Source organism: Watersipora subatra, chromosome 7 (genome assembly GCF_963576615.1).
Source record: "Watersipora subatra chromosome 7, tzWatSuba1.1, whole genome shotgun sequence".
In the NCBI taxonomy this organism is placed as follows: domain Eukaryota; kingdom Metazoa; phylum Bryozoa; class Gymnolaemata; order Cheilostomatida; family Watersiporidae; genus Watersipora; species Watersipora subatra.
Window position 1 is genome coordinate 36,503,212 of NC_088714.1, and position 22,103 is coordinate 36,525,314.

Sequence of the window (22,103 nt, forward strand, 5' to 3'; positions counted from 1 at the left end):
CTAATTGGTATAGAATAAACGCATTCACTAGTGCAGCTTCTTTTAAGAAATAATAAATTGCATGGTACCATTTCTTTACCTTGTGTGGGAATTGGTGAGTAGCGCATTTTTGGTCGAACAAGTCAACACCACCTATTGAAGCGTTGTAATTTATGGCTACATTGGGTTTTTGGATACTTCTGAAAACAGTGAGGCTATGCCAATGTCGTATCTCTTTGTCACTACAGCCAGATCCATCAATATTTGATAAAAAATTGATCCTGGCAGTGTCTTGCCATGTGCATGCAAGTAAATCGCCTTTCCTCATAAATACTGGATTGTCACCCTTTTTCAACTTTAGGTTAGCAGGCTTTAGGGAGCTTGGCATGTGCTTTCTGGAAACTCTTACAGTCCCACAAGCTCCAGTGTTCAGCTATTGCAGTGCATCAAACAGATCTGGACTTGAATAAAAATTATCCATGTAAACATGGTACCCACAACTTAAAAAGTCATTTCCTAACAATCCGACTACAACATTGTAGTCAAGGCCTTTGTTTTTGTCGACAGGATTCTGCTCCTTCCCGGTGTAAACTTTATAGTCCAGTAAGTATCCTGTCTTACTTTTGCAGAGTGACCATATTTTTATGCCCCAATGTATAGGCTTGTATGGCATATATTGTCAAAAGAAAATCCTCCCTTTGAACCTTCTCATCATTTCATCTATGCTTAGTTGACATTGAGGTATGTAAGACTGTCTTGCAAGGGGATTCAGCAAAGAAATTAGGGGAGATATCTTGTATAATGGATCATATCCTGCTTGCCCTCTAGGTATTCGCTCTTCATTGTCGCAGAAATTTATGAATATGTTCAGGAGTTGAAATCGGTTTCTTGACACTACTGAACGAAAACCTGGAGATGCATCTAAATCACCAAGAGCCCAAAAATCCTCAATTTTTGGTTTTGAGATTACACCCATTAGAACTTGCAATCCCACATAAGCTTTAATTTCTTCAGTAGTGGTACCTTGCCATTTGTTATATCTTGAATGTTCACCAAAATCCATTGGGCCATCAAGGAGCTGCAGAGCATAATTGTTTGTGTGATCAGCTATCATTTCAAAGGCTTCCTCAGGGAATAATTGATAGAAATACTGTACAGGGTGCTTGTCTATAAGGCTAAAAAGTATACCTTGTCTTTTAGAGTATTGAGGACACCACACGGGAATGTATTGTCCATCGTGTGGCTGCCAGTTAGAGCTTCCATTACCATCATCTGAAATGTTCGATATTAACGCAGCACTACTATTAATTCCATCGTAGTGAGAGCTATCGCTTTCATTATCTGTGTAATCGCTAAAATCTGAATCTGAATCAGCTATAATGTCTTCAGCATGAGTAATTCTTCGTTTTCTAACTCGGGATGCACTTGCGAAAGCCATAAAAACACTAAATAGTTCGGACGTCAACACGAAAAAATGTTCGTTTTGAAAATGGAAATTTCTCAACAAAAATTTTTAATTGGCTCACTAAATTAGCCTAATTTTTTAGATAAATCTTCGGACAACACTGCCAATCTCATAAAACGAATAAAGATCATTGGTTAGGTTGTCAACAGATAATAAAAAATAACTACTACGCAATTGCTAGGAAAGTCGCAATAATGCGTCTATGGCAGTCGTCCCACGAAAACGCATTTATACATCTACGGCAGTGAAAGAGTTGATAGGCAACTTTTGTTCAGCATTTTGGTTTAGATATGTGATTTTAATGCCAACTATAGAGTAATTGAATATATAGTACACGCTTGATGACCCAATATACTATGTGTAAAATTGTCGTAATTGTGAAATTTAATTTTCCTATAAAGAAATCCAGTTCATTTCACACACCATTATTGACATTATCTGAATGCGGAGAAACAGTTGAAGGCAACATGTCTGTCATATATACCTGGCTGCACTGCCATATGGGAGTAGACCTGATTATGCTATGGGTGTAGTCTATCACCATAGCAAACGTCTCCTGATTGGTGGGACAGGCCAACACAAGCAAATCAGTGTCATTGTCTAGCTGGAGAGAGTCCACAAGCATTGGCTGTGCAAGGACAGGTAGAACTTGATACATCACTGGGTATCTAAAATCATATTATGTAGTATAGCCGAATAACATCAACACTTCAAGCACAAAATATGTTTCAGATAAAAGAATGGCTATTCAAAACTGAACATTGAAGATGGAGAAAACATTCAGTTATTTTGAATGGGAGGCTATTTTCATAAAAGAAATCTGTTTAAGGTTATAAAGAAGGTCAATACAAGAATGAAAGCTTTGATATGGAGAGCTCGGTGGCTTCTATGCAAGCCCCGGTTTGGCAAAAATGCATTTGGTACACGTGGAAATACATAGCTAGCTTGCTATATATTAGTTATATACCGTAAAACGTTTAATTGAACGCCACTTCTATTTGACCGCCACTGTGAGAGAAGGTTTGAAAAATAGAGCGCCACTCTTTAATTGAATCCCACCTCCATTTGACTGCAACTTTGACAATTTTTACGAGCCCATAATATCAATTGATCAGTAGAAAAGTGTCCCAAAATCGCATCAATAATTTATTTACATCAATAACAATTAATTTTCTCGTTGTCTAACTCAAAAACTTTTCGTTTTTTTCGTTAAAACTTTGAAAGCAACGCCATAAAAGTAATTAATAACTGTCTCAGGCTTATCATAGTTTCTCGTTTAACGCAGTTTTGATACTTTGAAGTACATCTGTAAATGTATATAAAAACGGTTTATTTTTATGATGGTAAATGGTCGACTAGTTTTAGGCTTGAGGTTGCATTTAGCGAGCAAAACTTTCACGCATTGCATTTGTGCTAAATGCAACACACTAGAAAAGATCTTAGATGCAAACTGCGCAAAGATGCATCTGAGACCATCCAACACATCATCAGTGGATGCAAGCAGCTAGCTGGAAACACATACACCGAGCGAGCGGCATAATCATGTTGCAGGCGTTGTGCACAGAAGTCTATGTGACGAGTATGGCCTTAATATACCACAACACTGGTGGGAAGCTCCTCGTAAGGTCAATGCGAATGACCGCCCTAAGATCCTCTGGCACTTCTACATCCGGACTGACAAGCTTGTCCTAACAAACCAACCAGATATAGTGGTGGTGGACAAGGAGAACAAGAGGGCTACTTTTATAGAGGTACCCGGTGACCACAATATAGCCAGCAGAGAAAAAGAAAGAGTGGAGAAATATCTCCCTCTTGGAGAAGAGATTGAAAAATCTTGGGATGAATGAACAACTGTAAATCCAGTAGCCATTGGGACACAGGGCGTAATAATACCTGCACATAAAATGTGGCTTACCCAGATACTAGCAGCAGTCAACCGAAGTGAGTTGCAGAAAAGTGCGCTATTGAGAACAGCTAAGATCTTGAGGCGAGTGCTCAAACTCCCAGGTCTTTGGTAAGAGACCGAATTAGAGCAGAAATTATCACTTATGTAGATTAACCGGGGTGAGAAAACAATTTACTTATACAGAATACACTATATATATATATGCCAATATTTTATAATCTAGCTACAGTGCGTCCTCATCGTACGATTTTAATCCGTTCCAAATCATAAAGCAAAAATGCCGTATAGAGGGGTATAGAAACCCATAGTACCCATATGTATGTGCAGTGGCAGCAGTACGTACTGTAGGGAGTTCTTACCTTCGAGACAGACGTATAACATAAATGTTGAATTTAACATAAATAAATTTATTTTACATGAAGCTAATTTTTAATATGTATCATCATCTAAAATCTCATTATCATCATCTTTGTCATCATCTAAAATGTTATCACCTATCTGTTTCCAGTTTCGGTTTCGTTATAATTTATAACGAATAACGCTGAACTGAGAGAGAGAGCAAGCATCACATGTCTTTCAGGCGTTGTGGAAGGGATTTTCTTTATTCCAATGTATTCAGCAGATCCACTGGCAAATTTGAAATTCGAGAGAAACATCTGTTGATGTCGTATGCAGAAAAATATGTTGAATGGCGAGAAAGAAAAAACATGATTTGTGACATCGTACGGCGAAACAACCGTATAACAGGAACATTTGTAACCCGCGGTGCACTGTATTTGAATGCCACCTCTAATTAAACGCCCATATAGGGAAAGGGTTAAAAAATAGACCGCCAAGGCATTCAAATAGCTTTTACGGTATATAAATTATTTTTTATTGATCAATTACGAAGACTTTTCAATGGAAAAAGCTATCATCCCACGACCAAACATGAGCGAAGCGATTGGTTGGGAGATTTATGATAAATGCACATGTGCACACAACTCACGAAAATTATTCATTAACGGCCGTCGCAAACCTTTGCACCGAAATCTCATCAACAAATTTAACCATTTTTGTGTAGAGTCGTTTAAGTATAATAATGATACAAATCACAAACAAACCTATTTAAATATGTTACCAAGTCTTTAACAGGTTACCGCAATATCCTAAAACTAACCCATCTGATCGGATTATACATAAATAGACATTAATTTGGCCAAAGATCGCGATAAAAACTTGACAAGCTTTTTCTAATCAAAATTAAGACCGGCCAACGAAACGCCAATAAGGCCGTGCGACAAATAGTAGAACTATCAAGTCGTGCGCAATTCACGAGAAAAACATGCACATTTCACCAGTCTATAGCATTGTCTAATTGCCGAAGGTTTCTGTAATTAACGTAAAAGTACTGAAAAGTTATCGTTTCTTTTTTGCCGATTCTACAGGACTCTGACATTTTGGACACTTATAACGAGTACTTTGGTATTCCAACTGATGTCCAAAGCAGTGAAAGTAAACGAAATGACGATGATATTTTTCTAACGATTCTTATAATATTACCTATAAAATTATTACAATATTTAATTGTAAGAATAATTATTTGATTTTATAAGATTTAGTCATAAGAATAATCATTCGAATGTACAAGATCGAAGTAAATAGTGACCGATGGTGTGCAATATGTTACTGTTATTATTTTCTAAAGATTTTGTTGATGGTACTACGGCTGTGCTCAATATTACGGTACTGCCAAGCCATTTTTAATATCTGCAAAATTAAGTAATAGGCCTACATTTTCTTATAGATATACATCTATTTCTATGACAACCAGCTAAAATCTGTTTAGATGATTAAATTCAGCATAATTCTTTAGATATAAATACAGAAATCTAGATAAAAATCCCAACTTCTTGATATTGGTTGCTATGATATACAGCCCCCAGCAATATATATAATTATATATATACACGTATATTACACAGCAGCTTGCCATTTTACTTCTAATATTGCATTTCTCTTATTGCAGGGAGAGATATAAACATATAATCTTTTTCTTTCATTATTGCTGTTTGTTCTACATAATAACACTCAGTACATTACAGCTACCATTGCAGTTCTCCTATTGCACTGCAGTGCCATTTGACTGCTAATATTGCATTCGTCAACCAGCCGTACCCTTTCTTTTTCCATTATCACTTTGGTCATGGGCTGTATGACAGGGAAATTTCTAGTTTAAAATTACCAATGACGATAAAAAAATACTTCAAATAATGCTTGGTTCTCATTGTAATCATAAACTAGCACTATCATTCAGCTTGTTTATAATTCAAATTGGTAACATGCACTGATGGTTATTATAAGTGTTCACGTACTTGGGAAATCTTTCATCTACTGATAGAAGTGTGTGTTGAGCAAGAATATGATGGGTGAAATCTCGAGATTGTAAAGATGTTACGAGTAGCTCCTCCTTCTGGAGAAATGTGTTTGATGGCACCTCAAACAGGTCCATATGCATCCTTGATCTTGTGTCATATAGGGAACACACTGTAGGATCTGTCATGACCAACTGACGGGGATGACAAGAGTAATGCACCTGTAAAAAGAGTGCTCTTATTGTGACATGTAAGGTGCTGAGTAGCCTGTCTTGACAAGCTGTTGTTTTTGCGTAGTTGTCCCCCCCCCCCGTCGAGCGGCGAGCAACAACGGCTTGTCACAAGACGTACTGCACCTGATGCATCAGCTGCACTTATAGGGAGTTGTTCTCTTCCGTCTACACGGCTTGGCCGCGATGTTATGTCGGTCGCTCCATTGGTAATCATAACGCATTTCACCCCAAGATTTATGTAGAAAAAACAAGATTACAACGTTTAACCAAAAACCAGTTTCTGTGATAAACTTTAGTAGAACTTAAGAATAAAATAAACTTAAAATAAAATCCATAAGAACAAATAAAACTGACTGATACAAAAATAGAAATAAAACTGACTGAGCGCACAAATAACGACATGTTTCGTCGCTGTGGTTGCCTAAGTTCTCAAGTTCTATTAATGTTTACTGCAGAGAGGGGTCGCCAGTTAAACGTTCTTATCTTAATTTTTCTACATAAATTTTTGCGTGAAATCCGTTATGATTACCAATGGAGTGACTGGAATAACATCGCAGCCAAGCCGCGTAGACGGAAGAGAACAACTCCTTGTAAGTGCAGCTGATGCATCAGGTGCAGTACGTCTTGTGACAAGCTGTTGTTGCTCGCCGCTCGACGGGGGGGGGGGGGGGGGACAACTACGCAAAAACAACAGCTTGTCAAGACAGGCTAGGTGATGAGGTGCCTGTGTATTAGCATAAATATCTGAAGGGGATGAAAGAAGCTATGATAACATCTCATCTCATTCTCTTTATACATTACATTGTATAAAAACATAGAGCAAGGTAGAATATTATGGTGTTGAATTCTTCTTTTGATATGCTCATGTACCTGAATATCATGAACAACCTAGGTGCTACACCTTGAGAGAATATCTCTGGTATACCCCTGTACACTCAGACATAACCTAGGTGCTACACCTTGAGAGAATATATCTGGTATACCCCTGTACACTCAGGCATAACCTAGGTGCTACACCTTGAGAGAATATCTCTGGTATACCCCCCCCCCCCCCCCGTACACTCAAGCATAACCCAGGGCTACTCACTGTCTCTAAAGAGCTAACTGATGGAAACCTCGGAGTCCAATCAGATAGGAGAAGCGTTGACTGGGCTGACTCGGTCCATTTGTAGATACAATGGTCTTGCACATATATACACTCAGGAAAGTATGGGCTGAGTGACACATGTTTTATATTAAACTTCTTTACCATGTCTCGTTGTTGTGTTGTGTCACTCGCTGTCGTACAGAATGCCAAAGCGTGTCCGCTTCTTCAAAAACAAATAGCACGTCAAAATACCTGATTTCAGGGATGTTAGTTTAAATATATTTGCAAGCCACAAAACCAAAACAAACATTTTAGCTTCCATTCTGTTCGCGTAAGAACGATGAGGCACAGCCACGCAAGCAGGCAGTAGAAATGACAACTGCTACTAATATAGCTTAGGAACCTAGTTGCTCTTTGCATGGTGCAAACCAGGAAATATTAAAGGGTTAATATTACTGTTGTTGTAACAGGTTGGTAGAAACAAAGTACACAGAATACACAGAACTCCTTACTGATTCACGAAAACGATATGGCATATAATCGACATCTTGTAGCAACAAGCAGGCAGTAATCTCTAGTATTTGCAAAGCCCATTCAAATGTAAGCTGTCTGACCTTCTCTATTATAACTACCTCATCAAGTGTGTCTATCAGCACATACAGTCATGGGACTGAATCACTGCCACTCCACATAGATGTGTCCCCGTAGAGTGATTGAACATAACTAATAAAACATCTAAGGTTGATAAAAACAGATGAGAAGTGGTTACAATGGAAAAACAGTTATTTCATTGTTTTCTGTATTGGGAGTAGACTTCCAACTATTCACTTTATGAGCATACATACAGAGCAAGTCCTAATTATAAGGAAACACATGGTGCCAATAAATCCAACAGCTCTCACAGCAAGTTCCTAACGATGAGTCATTGTAATTTCTCTTTACAAATGAAATGAATAAGCATGCATACATGTACACAGCCTACCTCACAGCCAAAAATAACTCCGAGGAGTACGCCTGCAGCGCCACTTGACAAACGGTGTCGTCACTCTCATATAGTCCTGCAAGGCGCATGTTTGTAAGGCCAGGTCCAGCACCTAGCTATGGACAATAAACAATTGTTACATCTTACCAAGAGCCTTTGTTAAAGGTTGACTTCAACAAAATTCACATTACAGTTATTTGGTATCAAAAGATTCACCATGTCTTACTCTGCTGTGTTGTAAGTGCCAAGTATGTGGAAATGTGATTACAAGCTCGTAAAAGCTCAAAAACGAACAGTTTATCGCCACCATCACGAAACCGCCATATATCAGAATCAGTTTATTTCTCTGGTGTAGTCAATCCATTTGGTTATTGTTTTGACACGTGATGTTCTCAAGTGAATTGAAAGGCCAATAAAAGGCTCAATATAAAACTTCTGAGAGCACTGGTTTATGACAAACACTTCGAGTTTTATCCAAGAGCCCGTATCAAACATAGATGCTCGCCACTTTACAGTTTTGTTTCGGCCTGGTCTAATCGTCTAGTCGTAATCTGATCATGTGACCCATATTTTTTGCCAAACAGGGTGAATAATTTCTGCAGCATTTTTCTACTATCTTAGGTGACCAACAGGCTGGTCATGTTTATCAGAAGATGATATGCGATCCTTCGAGCTAAGGTTAAAAAATTAAACAAATTTTTACGGTAGGTTTTGAGATACAAGTGCTCAAAATGACAGCATTACAATGATGATGAAATAGACGCGTAAGAACAATAGACATGGTTTTATTGAATGCGTGAAGTATATTTATGAAGGTATACTTCGACGAATAAGGTTGCATGAAAGTATAAACAGAAGCCATCTTGTTCTAGTACATCCCATTTGATCCATTTTGAAAAGAGATTCTAATTTATGGCAGTTTCGTGATAGCGGCGATTAACTGTTCGTTTTTGAGCTTTTAAGAGCTTGTAATCACATATCCACATATTTTGCACCTACAACACAGCAGAGTAAGACATGGTGAATCTTTTGATATCAAATAACTGTAATGTGAATTTTGTTGCAAGTCAACCTTTAAGGTCGCTGCCAAAATGCTTGCATTTAAAACACAAGTAATCAAAACTCAACACAGAAACATTTTTTGTCAGAGTCAGGAATGGCTCGGTTAGAACCCAGGGTTTGGTTTAAACTCAGGGTTTAAAGCAAGCGGTTTAAACCAGTTGAAAAAAATCCGTTTTTACGGTTTTTTTCATTATTTTTTGCGAAAAACAATATTTTAAGCTCCTAGTCGTTCCTGTGCGGTAGAAATGCAATTATTAGCTGTGGAAGTTCATTTAGCACATAGTAGTAAGGTGGTGGTAGAGCTCAAGTTGCAACTACATGAAATCCTAGCAAAACAATGAATTAGTGAATTTCATTTTCAAATGCTTTTATCAAGTGATATGATGATCCTTTACTGATGAAATATAAAAACCATGTGAAATATACTAATCCCATCATCGTCTCTAATAATGAATGAATACTTTCTCAAGTCTGGCTAGCGAGAGAGGATTGTTTATAACTAGAAGTTGAAACAATAAAATCCCTTTGGGCAAAAGCTTTAGCTTTGCAAACTAATATTTCAATTATTGGGCAAGAGCTAAACTAGTTGGATTGTTAGAATTAAATTTATCAAGTTTTTGTGTTTTGAAAAGTTAAATTTGTGTCTTGAATTTCCAACATGCTTTGCAAACAGGATCCCATTTGGCAGTTTTTCACTCGAACTGCGAAAGGCACAGGTTTCAAGGCAAAATGTGATATGTGTGTCGTCGTAATGCAAGGTCAAGCGGATAGGCTTGAAGCACGCGTAGCAAAATGTGAAGCTGCTCTTCACTAGCACACAATTAATCACTGGGATTAAAATTCCTACTTATACATAGAGCTGTATGTAATATATTCACTTTATGTGATAAGGTTTCTGCCCTGTATTTCTTCATACACGTTTGATTAAAGACTCATTCTGACATTTCTATGTTTTCTCTTTTGTTTTCCCCATAACAACTCCTACAGTACCATCTTTAACAGATGATTCCACATATATGTTCAATACTCAATCATGCAGCTATAGTAAGTGACAATAATTAGCCTTGAAATTGCAAAAATCTTGGTCAAATTATAAAAACCGGTTTAAACCAAAAAAACTAGTTAATTCGGTTTTTTCATAAAAGCCGTGTTTTTTCCAACCCTGGTCAGAGTAGGTTAGCAGCGATTGAGCTGGCAACTTAGTTACATATTTCTTCCTTGTTTTACACAAGTCCATTTAAGGTCATAACATTCATGTGGTAACAGTTGGGACACATACACAAGTAATAAACACCTGTTGGTGGTACCAACCTGTTTGACTGCGACACCTGACATCTGAGAGCCAGTGGTATGTGCTATATAAGCAGTGCCAGCTACATGTGTACAATTTAAGCAGCCACCCAAGTAGTGAGTGGGCAGAGTCGGCACCCTCACATCAGAAAATAATCTATAAGCATGAAGTGATTAACATGTTTCTACGTACAGATTCAAGAACTAAAGTACTGTTTTTAAAGTCCAGATGACAACAAAATGAAGTTAGTTGTCTAACAAGCAATTAATGAAGCACTAACGATGGCTTATCTCTAAGTAGTATCTCATTATGGGGGAGTGCATGTTCGTCTCTTGTATTGCAACAAAAGTTACTCAGAGAAACTCAGGACTGTTAACACTGGGCCCAAATCTTCAAACAATATATATCACTAAAAACTAGCACCGGATGTAATATATATTGCTACCAACTATATCCAGATGTATTATGTACTACTACCGACTATATCAAGATGTATTATGTATTTCTACCGACTATATCCAGATGCATTATGTATTACTACCCACTATATCCAGATGTATTATGTATTACTACCAACTATATCCAGATGTATTATGTATTACTACCGACTAGAGATGCCCCGATTCTAATTTCACCAGCCGATTCAGATACCAATTCGATATACCGATTCTTATTAAAAAATAATCCGATTCAGATTCTTTTGTGCTCCATAGATTATTGGTAATTTTATTATTTAAATATAATGCAAAAAAATACAAATATTGATGTATTTATTTGTTTGTATTTATGAAAAAAGATATTCATGTATATATATATTCACATACTGACATACCGTGCATCTAGTAACAAAACAGTCCATGTTTCTTGAAATATGTTATTAATAATGGTAATTACTGTTAGTGGTACAGCTTTCTCTGTGATAATCAAGTCTCTCTTCTACTGCTCAACGAACTGCTGCGTCTGTACTAATCTAGAGCAAATGAATTCGTCTTTTAATTGTCGTTAGTGATTCAATTATCTCAGTGAGACGTCTTTATCTTCTATCACTATCGATGTAGCCAGTCATACTGAAGAAGGACTCGCTTGCCACAGATGATGGAGGACAGGCTAAACACCGTTAAGCCACTGAGGTTATTTTATGCGATACAAACGATACATCATATCGTCAGGATCAAGAGACAGAGAGAGATAGATAACTTTATGCATCGACTGCTCAAATTACTTTTGCAATGCTAGTAAATAGAAACATTACACCACATTCTTGTTTCTCATTATGGTTCTTTTATTTGTGATTAGCTGCAATAAATCATATTGCTGTAATTGGGAAATACTGCTCTTTGTGATTACGTCCTGACTGAAGCCAAAATATTGCTCGGCTGTGTGGCTGTTTATTAGGCTATAGACATTAAATAGATTGTGTGACAGGCCCGGAATTCATTAGGTAAAAGCAAGGAACTGGCAGCTGATGATTTTTTATTAAAGTTGCAGGCTAACATACAGGCTTCTACTAAATAGTTGATATGTAAAAAGTATCTGAAGTTTCCGATTTTTTAAGAAAAGATCGGCCGATACCGATTCCGATACTTAACACCCATATCGGCACCGATACCGATTCCGATATCAACATCGGGGCAACTCTACTACCGACTATATCCAGATGTATTATGTATTGCTACCGACTATATCCAGATGTATGATGTATTACTACCAACTATATCAAGATGTATTATGTATTACTACCCACTATATCCAGATGTATTATGTATTACTACCAATGATATCGAGATGTAATATAGATTACTAACAACTATATCCAAATGTAATATGCATTACTACCAACTATCACCAGATGTAATGTAAACCTCAGAGAAACCACATATGAAGAGAAAAACCTCTGAATAATCGCATATAAAATGAAGCTGTTGTACAATAGACGCCCCTACAATATATACAATCCATTCAAGGAACATTTACCTTATAGGGATTTTACGTTATACGAACAGTAAAATACATGTAAATTGCCTAATCTTGCCAATCTTAGATCTTCCCAATCATAGCACCATGGTCCTTCAAAATGAAAAAAATACTAGACTCACCTTTTGAATTCAAAGACTTTACCGTAACCGTAGTATTTTCTGTTTGTATCGACAACTTTTATCTTTTTTCTTATCACTTCAATGGGTTAAAGGTTCAAGATTATGGTAATTTTGCAATGAGTTATGGAGAACACACGCCTTCAATGTCATTTACTTCGACTGCCTCTCTTATTCTAGACAGCAACGTCAATTTTTCGAAAAGGACAACAATAAATGTTTTATATGTCTAAAATATCGTAAAACAAAAATCTAACTTTACAACATGAGTGGTGTATATCTGCCCGTCTGCCTATTGGCCGAAAAGGTTCAAGGTTATGATAAAAGATAGCTTTTGATGATACTCCAACTTGTGACATTCAGATCGGTAGACCAACACTATAACACATACATCGAATAATTGCGCAGCTACTTATCACACCTGATACCTAGCACCTGAGCCTGATACCTAGCACCAGAGCCTGATACCTAGCACCTGAGCCTGATACCTAGCACCGGAACCTGATACCTAGCACCCGAGCCTGATAACTAGCACCTGAACCTGACACCTAGCACCTGATACCTAGCACCTGAACTTGATACCTAGCACCAGAGCCTGATACCTAGCACCAGAGCCTGATACCTAGCACCTGAGCCTGATACCTAGCACCGGAACCTGATACCTAGCACCTGAACCTGATAACTAGCACCGGAACCTGATACCTAGGACCTCAACTTGGTACCTTGCACCTGAACATGATACCTAGCATCTTCTAGAATAATCAAAATGAACCAAACTACAAGGTATCCTAATAATTACCTTGAATCATTGTGGAAATCACAGAGCACTCGTTTAATGAGAGGACACTTCGTGAAATACTCAATTTCCTCTTGTAGGCGAGTTGAGCTAAGGTCTGCAGATTCAACGTCTGGAGGATTTGCTTCTCGATATCTTTTCTGTAAAGTGAGGAAAATATCTATATCTATATATATATATATATATAATAGATATCTATAAATATAGGCTATCAGAATATCATTGCAATTATAACATTGTACTAAACTATGCAAAATACATAGCTGGTACATCCATAAACATACTTCATCTTGCTAACTTTACCACTGTATAGACACAACTGGCGATAAGTCAGAGGGCAGCCGGAGAGACTTCAGACGCTATATCTGCTAGGTACAATATGGAAGACTATTCGTAGCCTGTTTCAGAAGAAAATTAAACAGTGGCTTTGGGCATGAAGACAATCTCAAGTCATGTGTGTCCAGTTTCAGCACAGAGATTACATTTCGTCACCAACCAATTTTACAGTCAATATGCATTTTTAAACAAAATAGATGAGTGGCTGAAAGTTGCTGACATAAATTCCTAGTTGACTGGCAAGTTGCAGGCACCGTCCCGCCATACACTGTAATTGCGAATACTCAGTCTAACAGTACTATATGTACTTACATTGATTGCTTCACCATCTGAGTCACTGTCATCACTCTCAGCTACAACAGAGTGATTCTTAATGATACAATGCAAGAGTAAATATTAATATCCATAAAACCGTAATAACCAGTATGTATATGTATATATGAGGAGTTCATTTCCAAAACCAGTTATTTCCGATTTTAGCATTTTTCACAAACAAGAAAAGTTTGTATACTCGATATTGTTCAATATAATTGGCATAGTTTTTAGCTAATTCTCAAGACAAATGACAAAGCTAGCTTATACTTTCTTTTTGTTCAACAATTTTGTCAAGAAGCATGGTAAACAGCCAACAGATTTCTGCATTTTTTTTTCAAAAGCAGTTATTTCCAGAAATAACTGCTTTTGACATGAAAGAATCAGCAACCAGTGATTTAAACAATAAGTCTTAGATAATGGTCTGACTTTAACCACAGCTTTAGGTGAACTAATAATTAATGCGGACTAGTTACAAGCGGTGAACCAACATGTTATATACAATAATATCTCAAAAATAAAAACATACCATATATCGTTTTACTGTAAAATGCATCTTATTTAGAAAGAAATTCTCTACAAGACATGTATAAAATTATTTATTAAATCTCACACTCGCAACTTTTTTTTGCGTTAAACAAATGGGGTGTGTTTCTTATATCTATGAAAATAACGATCTGGTTTTGCCGTTTTGAAAAATAATTGAAAATGAATTGTTAAGCCAAAAATTTTTTATTGGTTGCACGTGATTGGCAATAAGGTTGTTTAAGACATCCTTTGATTAGTCTAGCTAATGTTTGGGTTTTGTAATGAAAAGAAAAGTGACACCCTATTGATAAGGCGATCCATCGTTTTATGGTCTGTACTTATTTTACTGCGCAAGCCGATACATTGGCTTGCGAAAGAGTTAATAGCAAAAATAGTAGTAGATTACTAATACTAGCACTAGTTAACTTTTGTACTAAACACAAACAAACATGCATTGTGTTTGATGTGATTGTTTCATTTTTCTTTGCCTTCTGCAATTTAGTTAAATTTTGGTTTCAAGCCAATTTAACAGTAAAAGGTTTAAATTAATTACCTTCTACATTCTCTTTATTCTTTTTACTTTTACCAGGTCGCGTTATTTGCACAGGTTCTTCCAAAAAGTCATTTAATGTTGCTACAGTAGAATTACTTGTTGAAGATGCATCCATCATGAAAGCACAGAAAGTGGAGAGATAGCTTACAAAACTAAGTCAACGAATCAAAAAGCTGACCTAGTTTTACAACAACCAATTGAAAAGCAAGCACAAAAATAACTGCTTTTGGAATGAAACCCAAAAGGAAATAACTGGTTTTGGAACAAAACAAAGATTTTAGTGGGTGCAATGTATGAGAAATAACTGGTTTAGGAACAAAAAATCCATTGAACAATGTACTCATATTATTAGAGTATAATTTAAAATTAAAAAATCAAAAAGTGCCAAAAATGGAAATAACTGGTTTTGGAAATGAACTCCTCATATGTATAATAGAGATGCCCTGATTCTAAATTCACCAGCCGATTCAGATACCGATCCGATATACCGATTCTTATTGAAAAATAGTCCTATTCAAATACCGATTCAGATCATATAATATAATTATTCATTTTATTATAGAAAATATAATTATTGATGTATTTATTTGTTTGTATTTATTTATTGAAAAAGATATATATATATATTCACATACTGACATACCGTGCATGTCGTGACAAAACAGTCCATGTTTCTTGCAATTTGTAATTAATAATAGTAATTACATTACTGTTAGTGGTACAGCTCTCTCTGTCATAATGAAGTCTCTCTTCTATAGCTGAACAAACTGTTGCGCCTGTACAAGTTTACAGCAACTCAATGATTCTTTTAATTACTGTTAGTCAATTCTCTCAGTGAGAAATCTCTTTCTTTTATCACTATCAATGTAGATAGTCGTACTGAAGAGGGACTCACTTGCCGCAGATGATGGAGGACAGGCTAAACACCGATACGCAACTGGGGTTATTTTGTACGATAGAAATGATATATTGTATCATCTGGATCAAGAGAGAAATAAATAAATTTATGCATCGTCTGCTCAAATTATTTTCGTAATGCTAGTAAATAAAAATATTACACTGCATTCTTGTTTTCCTTCTTTGTTATCTTGTCCGTGATTAGCTGCAATAAATTCCACCGCTGTAATTGGGAAATACCACACTTTGTGATCCCGACCTGACTAAAGCAAAAGTTTCCTCAGCTGTGTTGCTGTTGATCAGGCTATAGACATGAAATAAATAGTGTGGCAGGCCCAGAATCCAATAGGTAAAAGTAAGGAACTTGTAGGTTATCAGTGTAGCAAGCTAAAATACTATTTTTTACTAAATGGTTGATTTGTAAAAAGTATCTGAAGTTTCAGATTTTGAAAGAAAAGATCAGCCAATATCGATTCAGATGCTTAGCACCCATATCGGCACCGATACCATAATCAGGGCAACTCTAGTATATAGGTAAGAAAAGTGTTTTATCAATATACCGTAAAACCTTGATTTAAATGCCATGGCGCTCTATCTTTCAACCCTTCTCCCTTATAGTGGCGCTTTATTACAGGTGACGATCAAATAAAGAGTAGCGTTGTATTTTTCAAACACTGCATCAGAATATGAAGATAAAATTTGATGAATGTCGCATATATTTTGCACTCTCCTTCGGGCGGCGCGACATTAACCTTTTTGGGTGCAAAAAAATTGCTAACTTGTCATAACCTCATACTTGTCGTAAATCTTTGAATAAATATGCCCGGGAAGCTGATATATATCTCTACCAGTTGATATATATTGCTTGCAATAAACCTACGATGATTTTATAGCCTATCTTGTAGCCTGTGTTGCAAATTTTTTGAGCTTACAAGTTTTTTAATTTCGATTTGAATTTGAAGGCATATTTTTCTTTTATAACTATAGTTAACTAAGTTGCATAAAAGCTCATTGCACTCATTGATATGTTCGCTACAGTTTGCAACCAAAACTGGTTTCTAAAGCCTGGTTCCTATATCGATTGTGAGACTCTGGCAGTAACTTGTGCAGCAAAACGCTTGCGACGCTAGGCGGCATCTGTTCATATAAAAGCTGCATCGTTAAACGTAATCGCGTAATCAAATTAAATGTTCGCTCGCAATGCCGTTTCTATAATGGTAACCTTCACCCGTACAGTGCATTTCGAGAAGGTTTTGTCTGCGGCCTTTTGCAAAATTCGAACAACACTAGACTATTGCGTTGCCGCCGGCAACTACCGGCGGTACGTTCCCATTTCACCGCTAATAGCCTGCGGTGCTGTCGCCGGCGCTTTGCAATGTATATGGGAACTAGGCTTTATCTGCAATAGAATAAGAGTAACGAGCATCGATCCATTGTAAGCTGAATTCAGATTACCGCAATGCCATCAAATAATATGCTATAAATCTGCAATTTATAAATCATATAGTAACAATAATAATCTATCAAATGCTACACACATATCTACTATATAAACGGCAATAGTTGTCTGTCTGTCTGTCTATCTGTCTGTCCGCTTTATAGAGTACCGTACTTTTCGGACTATTAGCCGCTACTTTTATATAAGGGCGTGTCTATTCTGTGGTTTTTTTTACCGCTAGGGCGCATTAACGGGAATCTCCGGTTAGTACACGCCTCTATTATAATACGTAACCTACTATTCATCGTAGGGATGGACGATAAATACTGATATGCTAATAGTATGAGTTGTCTTCTCGATATATTGAGTCACCGATAACTCCCAAATATGAGCAGTATAAATAAATTATATGGCGCTTTTTTTCGATTCGATCGTACGAAGCAAACTTAATTAATATGAGTAAGTAGTAAAATTAAATTAGTAGTAAATATTAGTAGTGAATTAAATAAAATTTACTACTCTAAATAAATTAATGAGTAGTAAATTACATCTAATTAATATTTATTGCCAACGTGTACCGGGAAGGTCATGTGAACATTTGTTTCTTGCAACCACTAGAAAAACGCTGTTCTCTATCTACTATATAAACGGCAATCGTTGTCTGTCTGTTTGATTGAGTGTCCGCCTTATAGAGCGGTCTTTCCTTTTATCGTCGTACGAATTTCGGTCGTACAAAGCGAACTGAATTAATATGTGTAGTAACAGTAAACAAATTATAGAGCGGTCTTTCTTTTTCCATTCGGTCGAATGAAGCCAACCGAACTAATATGAATACTAAATATCGTAATTTCGTAATATGGACTAATAGCCGCTACTTTTCTCTGACGATTTGAGCCAAGCGGCTTATATAAAGGTGTGGCGATTCTGTTGTTTTTCTTTCACCGCTCGGGCGCATTAACCGAAATCCCCAGTTAGCACGCTTTTTAAACGGCAAATTTTCTGCCGTGTTAAAAAGCGCCTTCCTGAGTTCTGCGGCCTATACAAAGGTGTCTATACAGCTATACAAATGTACTATTAATTAAATAAAATAAATTAATGAGTAGTTATTTACATGCAATTAATACTTACTGCCAACGTGTACCGAGAAGGTCACGTAAACGTTTGTTTCTTGGAGCCACTGGAAAAACGCATTTCTCACCTACTAAATTTCCACATCAAAAAGGTAAGTGTTTCTTATACGATGCTGTATTGTATATGAATTGCCACATCTCCACTACTTAATAACGTTGGATTTGCCGCTGTTCGTGATAGTGGGTCATGTTCATTTCCTTCAGCAGCCGAGTTACTAATTTTTTTCCAGCTACGAGTAGGCCTACTGTAACTTACTATTACAGAACTTTCACGAGTACTCCGAGGGTTGCGATATGCTATTGTGAAAAGAGAGCAGCTGCTATCGACTTACTGTCACCCTGCATCAGCCATGACCAGCTATACGTCGCCTGCTCAAAAGTAGGCACACGCCGAAAACTGTTTCTTCATACGCCCGACAGAAAAACCAAAAATGTTGTCTATCCGCAAGTGTTGCGTTGAACTAAGGGAGAGAGAGAGAGGGAGAGGGGGAGAAAGGGAGAGGGGGGAGAGAGAGAGAGGGAGAGAAGGGGAGAGAGCGAGGAGGAGAGGGGGAGAGAGAAAGGGAGAGAGAGAGGGAGAGAGAGGGAGAGCGAGGGGGGAGAGAAAGAGGGAGAGAGAGGGGGAGAGGGAGAGAGAGAGGGGGAAGAGGGAGGGAGAGGGGGAAGAGGGAGGGAGAGAGAGAGGGGAGAGAGGGAGAGGGGAGAGAGAGAGGGGGGAGAGAGAGAGAGACGGAGAGAGGGGAAAGAGGGAGAGATGGAGAGAGGGAGATGTAACTGCATATTTGGCGTTGTTTTACAGTATGAAAGCCAACTCTCAATAAACCTTATGCTGCCCGTGAATCTGTTACTGTAGGCGGGTAATGCAGCTAGTATATATATATTCAAGAACAAGTGACATAAGCAAACCATAATTATAATACATGCAGAAACCAAAACTAACATTTAAAAACAAATATTAACATTTTTAAAACAAAAATATTAGCATCGCTTGTTCGGCCAGTTGTGGTCTGATTGTTGCTTCTGTTAGGAACCATTTCATATTCATTTGACCGTTCAATACTTTTTACTGTGTCTTCTGACCTCAACCCATATTTTGCAAAGCTGAGCTAGTCGATATTAGCTTACAAACAATTTTTAGCTGAGCAAAACTTTTACGTGATGCCATTCTGAATACACTTCTAGCGCAAATAAAGAGAAATCGCTTTTAATCTTTAATGAAGCCTCAAGATGTTAGCCTCAAAATATGTAGTAACAAAGATTCCATCGTAAATGCGAAAACTGTTCCCTTACAACGATGTATCAAGACCTCATTAAAAAAGAAACTAATAAATCAGCCTGATACAGAACTAATTATTTCTATGGTGTTTTATGAAAGTTTTCGCAAAAAGACCTAGAGACTTGGAGTTGAAAAATGACCATCGATATGAATAGAACCAATGAATGAATCGTTATTGATGTAACCGAGTCATTCGTTATTAGTACAGTTTTGTGGACACGCTTTTTATACTGATAGCTTGCTATTATGAGTTTGTAAAAATTAATGTCAAATAGTTAGTGGTGGTCAAATAGTGGTGGTCAAGTACAAGTGGCATTCAACTAGAATTGGCGTTCAATTAAAGAATGGGCGTTCTATTTTTCTAGCCCTTCCCCTATAGTGGCGCTCAAATACAGAAGGCGCTCAAATACAGAAGGCACTCAAATAGAGGTGGCGGTCAAATAGAGGTAGCTTCAAATACAGGTTTTACGGCATACTAAATTTGCAGACCACAAAGTACAAATAAATTTTGACCATAAATGTTTCTCCTTGTATTTCAGTTGCGAAGATTGATGCAACTGAAATCTTGCAATGAAATCTTCTTACGTTACCAAGTATTTCAGCAACTCATATGCAAAAGGCAATCAAAAGTATTTGCTCACACTATGACATCTCCTGGCTATAATTGTTTATGGCACGATACTTTCAACTATTTCCAGCCACCAACGCCAAATTCTGAGAAATTTATTTGACAAATTCGTTGGAACATTTGATAAAAGGAACGACAAATGAGAAAGGAAAAGTAAGATTAGAGACAAACTATGTGTATCAGGTAGAGCAGTTGACAGTTCAGTCATGCCCCAACAAACATGAGTATCGTTATCTAGTGAAAGCATATACACTTCGAAAACCTACAATTTAAAAATCCAACATACTTGAAGAGAGGTTGGACGGCGCACCCCCATCTGTCTTCAACTGAAGAAGAAGTTTCTTAGCTTGAGCAGTTACTTCCTTAACCTCCTGTCCATAATTTATAGTTTTACGTTTAGTTAATGGTATTCTGTAGAGTAATGCTTCCTTCATTTGAGTAAGTTCTCTCTGCTCCTAAACAGACATTGTCTTTCCTTACCCATACATTATGAATAGTCTATTGATGACCGAGGATGACAGCTATGATAGTAGTCTTACAATAAAGCGGATGGTATTGTGTCTGGCTAACCAGTAAAATATCCTTTGCAATATAAAGTACTGGATTCAAATACTGCTTCTGGAGTTATTCCCTCAATATATACAGCTATAAATGGCTCCAGTATATCTACTATGCATTAAAAGGAGGGGTGACAGGGGCCAAGACCTTGTCACCCAAACAAAAACGAACTACGGGCAATATGTTGCACATAGTTTTTCTTGTCTGAGACTGTCATGCAGCTTGTTTAAAAGAGCTTAATATTCCTCATGAAAACAAATCCTACTAGAAATGGCATTGCCCGTGTATTTTTATAGCATCTTATTTCTGGGATACGTATCGCCGAGGAATTAAGTCTATTCATCTTATTTCTGGGATACATATCGCCGAGGAACTAAGTCTATTCATCTTATTTCTGGGATACATATCGCCGAAGAATTAAGTCTATTCATCTTATTTCTGGGATACATATCGCCGAGGAATTAAGTGTATTCATTTTATTTCTGGGATACATATCGCTGAGGAATTAAGTCTATTCGGGGCCGCTGTCTATGAATGCCAGAAATTTTATAACACTTGCAATAGTGTCTTGTTTGCTTTACTCGCCTTGATTAAATATTACTAAAGTAGCATAAATACAATATTTTCAAATTTGCAAATGAGTTCCAACTTTTTGTTATTTGTAACTTTCCGTGTTTTGCAGTGAGCAGCCATGGAACGCACCTTCACAGAGAGTGCAGACAGAGATGACAAGCCTAAAATTGGTTTTGACAAAGTACAATATGTAAAAGATGATATCGTCTGGTCTGTGTAAGATTCTCATGTAATATCTACAACCAAGAGCATTGCAAAGATTATTAACTGTAACCAGTAGACACTATAGCTGTGCAATATGAGCTTTCTGCATTTTGATACGATATGCAATCAATATCTACGATATCGATACGATATTTGCATTACTAATGACTAATGAATGTTAGGTTTTACAGTGACATAAATGACAACTGCATTGCAATGAAACCAAATGCTAGAAAGCTACTTTGAAAGGAAAAAGATCTACTCCAAACTAAAAACATCAAAACAAACTACAACCAAACACAACTGACTGCAACAAACTGAAATCCAACTACAACTTTCTTCTATAACAATAACTTTTTTAGGACGAGCAGTCGTTACTGATTTCTAGTATTGCAGTAAAAATTATAAAGCCCTGGTTCCAT

At 37.0% G+C, this 22,103-nt stretch overlaps 1 protein-coding gene across 1 annotated transcript in view; it reads right to left on the reverse strand.

Annotated features, from left to right (window-relative positions):
- The window catches only part of LOC137399765 (uncharacterized), an 81,892-nt gene that overhangs the window by 43,446 nt on the left and 16,343 nt on the right, over positions 1–22,103 (reverse strand). Inside the window, exons 4-11 of the mRNA XM_068085984.1 lie at positions 20,633–20,801; positions 13,897–13,937; positions 13,252–13,388; positions 10,380–10,515; positions 8,007–8,122; positions 7,025–7,247; positions 5,705–5,925; positions 1,929–2,112 (exon numbers count right to left, since the gene is read on the reverse strand). Of these exons, the coding sequence (XP_067942085.1) occupies positions 1,929–2,112; positions 5,705–5,925; positions 7,025–7,247; positions 8,007–8,122; positions 10,380–10,515; positions 13,252–13,388; positions 13,897–13,937; positions 20,633–20,801 (1,227 nt within the window). The remainder of the gene's footprint in view (positions 1–1,928; positions 2,113–5,704; positions 5,926–7,024; positions 7,248–8,006; positions 8,123–10,379; positions 10,516–13,251; positions 13,389–13,896; positions 13,938–20,632; positions 20,802–22,103) is intronic.